Source organism: Limulus polyphemus, unplaced genomic scaffold, assembly GCF_000517525.1.
Source record: "Limulus polyphemus unplaced genomic scaffold, Limulus_polyphemus-2.1.2 Scaffold335, whole genome shotgun sequence".
NCBI classification, from domain to species: domain Eukaryota; kingdom Metazoa; phylum Arthropoda; class Merostomata; order Xiphosura; family Limulidae; genus Limulus; species Limulus polyphemus.
In genome coordinates this window covers 132,626-134,289 of record NW_013665945.1, presented here as the reverse complement: position 1 = coordinate 134,289, position 1,664 = coordinate 132,626, and the positions used below count along the sequence as shown (strand labels likewise).

Genomic DNA, 1,664 nt, shown 5'->3' with positions numbered 1-1,664 from the left:
CACAATCAGTACATTTCTCGGCACTTTAAACTTAACTACTTTTATAATACATGCTATAAATCACAGTGATTCACAATCTCACACTAGCTCGAAACAGAATCGTAAATTACCCGGAACTCTCTTCATTCATTCCCACAGGCTTTCACTGCCAGGCTTATATACTAAAAAAGAGGGCATCTCGAACCAACTCAGGCCTCCCTGATCATTCGAGAAATTAATCAAGTCACCAGCGTCACGCGACTTCCGCTGTCGTAACAATATATGTGTGTGTGTATTTAAGACAGATAGCACATTTTAACATCTGTTCTTTAAAAAAAAACATTAAACAACTATTTCACATTTTATACTAACAGCCTGAAACTAAACAAAACACTTTAGAGATTGTTTGTTTGTTTGAACTTATGCACTAAGCTACATAATGCTCTGCTCACTATGGGTATCGAAACCCAGTTTCAAGCATGTTAGCCTGCAGACATACCGCTGTGCCATTGGGGAGGAGGAGGATAGTGCACACTTGAGAGTGAACAAATGCATATTTTTTAAAATAAAATTAAAGGTACTACAAAAATAGTTTCTGTAGAACAACAAAACATGTCTTGCACCATGTTCAAATTCTCCTGTTTTATTCTACTTTCACAACAACAAAAATATTAATAAGGTCAATTTATTAAAATGTATAGATTAAAAGTGCAATATAAAATAATTGCACAGCACAAAACTACTGTTTTTAATATTTTTGAAATAATTATTGAAATCTTATTTTCTGGGTGCCTAGGCAGAAAAATTACCAAAGGGCAAAGCAATAACCTGTTAATGAAATTAACTTCTTTATCAAGATTAAAAAATAAATTATGTATTAAGTAAACGCTCAACATATGTTTTTCTCTTCTTAATCCTTTTCTTACCTACAAACATTTGAAGAGTAGCAAAAAATGCCTCATAGGAACTAAGAAATGGTTACATACCATCTACATTAAAATTTTTCAGTTTTAAGTGTTGAATCAATGATGGCATTAGTTGAAGTTCAAAGACCCGCTGGCTCCCACAGGCTTGACATGGCAGGGGCTGTTTAATTCCACTAGAAGGTTCAGTTACATAAAGAGGGTCACCTTCCCAACAGTACCTATAAAATATTACAAAAAAAAATCTTGTCATAAAAAATTCTTATATCAAAAAAAAAACAAACAAAAAAATAGGATATTTTTAAACCTTTTTTCACACTTAAGGCATTTTCGATTAGATATCATAACTTTTTGTCAATACAGACCAACAAACCACAGCAAGTAAGAAACTGATGCTCAATAGTAACCCACATTAGCTTTAGGATCACAACCCTATTATTTGGAACAGACTCTTACTTCTACATAACCAACCGGATTCTTTAAAGTATATGGTGTTAATTTTTCTTCTGTAAAACAGTGTTATTAGCTTCCTTTATAGTAACACCGTGGAATTTAGAATAACACTTTCTTGTCATCACCCCCATGCAATCTGTACAGCCGTATCAAGCATCATTATGTATGCTAATTGGTTAAGCTAATACCAAGTGACACTAAATGATCTTTAATTAGGATAATTTCTATAAAATTGTAGTAAATTTGTGCTGAAAAGTTGGTAATGAATAATCACTAATAACCATCGACCCATATCATTCTTTTGAAAAC

General features: G+C 32.7%; 1 protein-coding gene across 1 annotated transcript in view; it reads right to left on the bottom strand.

Annotated features, from left to right (window-relative positions):
- Window positions 1–1,664, bottom strand: part of LOC106457471 (programmed cell death protein 2-like) — a 27,531-nt gene that overhangs the window by 8,027 nt on the left and 17,840 nt on the right. Inside the window, exon 6 of the mRNA XM_013916890.2 lies at window positions 966–1,123. Within this exon, the coding sequence (XP_013772344.1) occupies window positions 966–1,123 (158 nt within the window). The remainder of the gene's footprint in view (window positions 1–965; window positions 1,124–1,664) is intronic.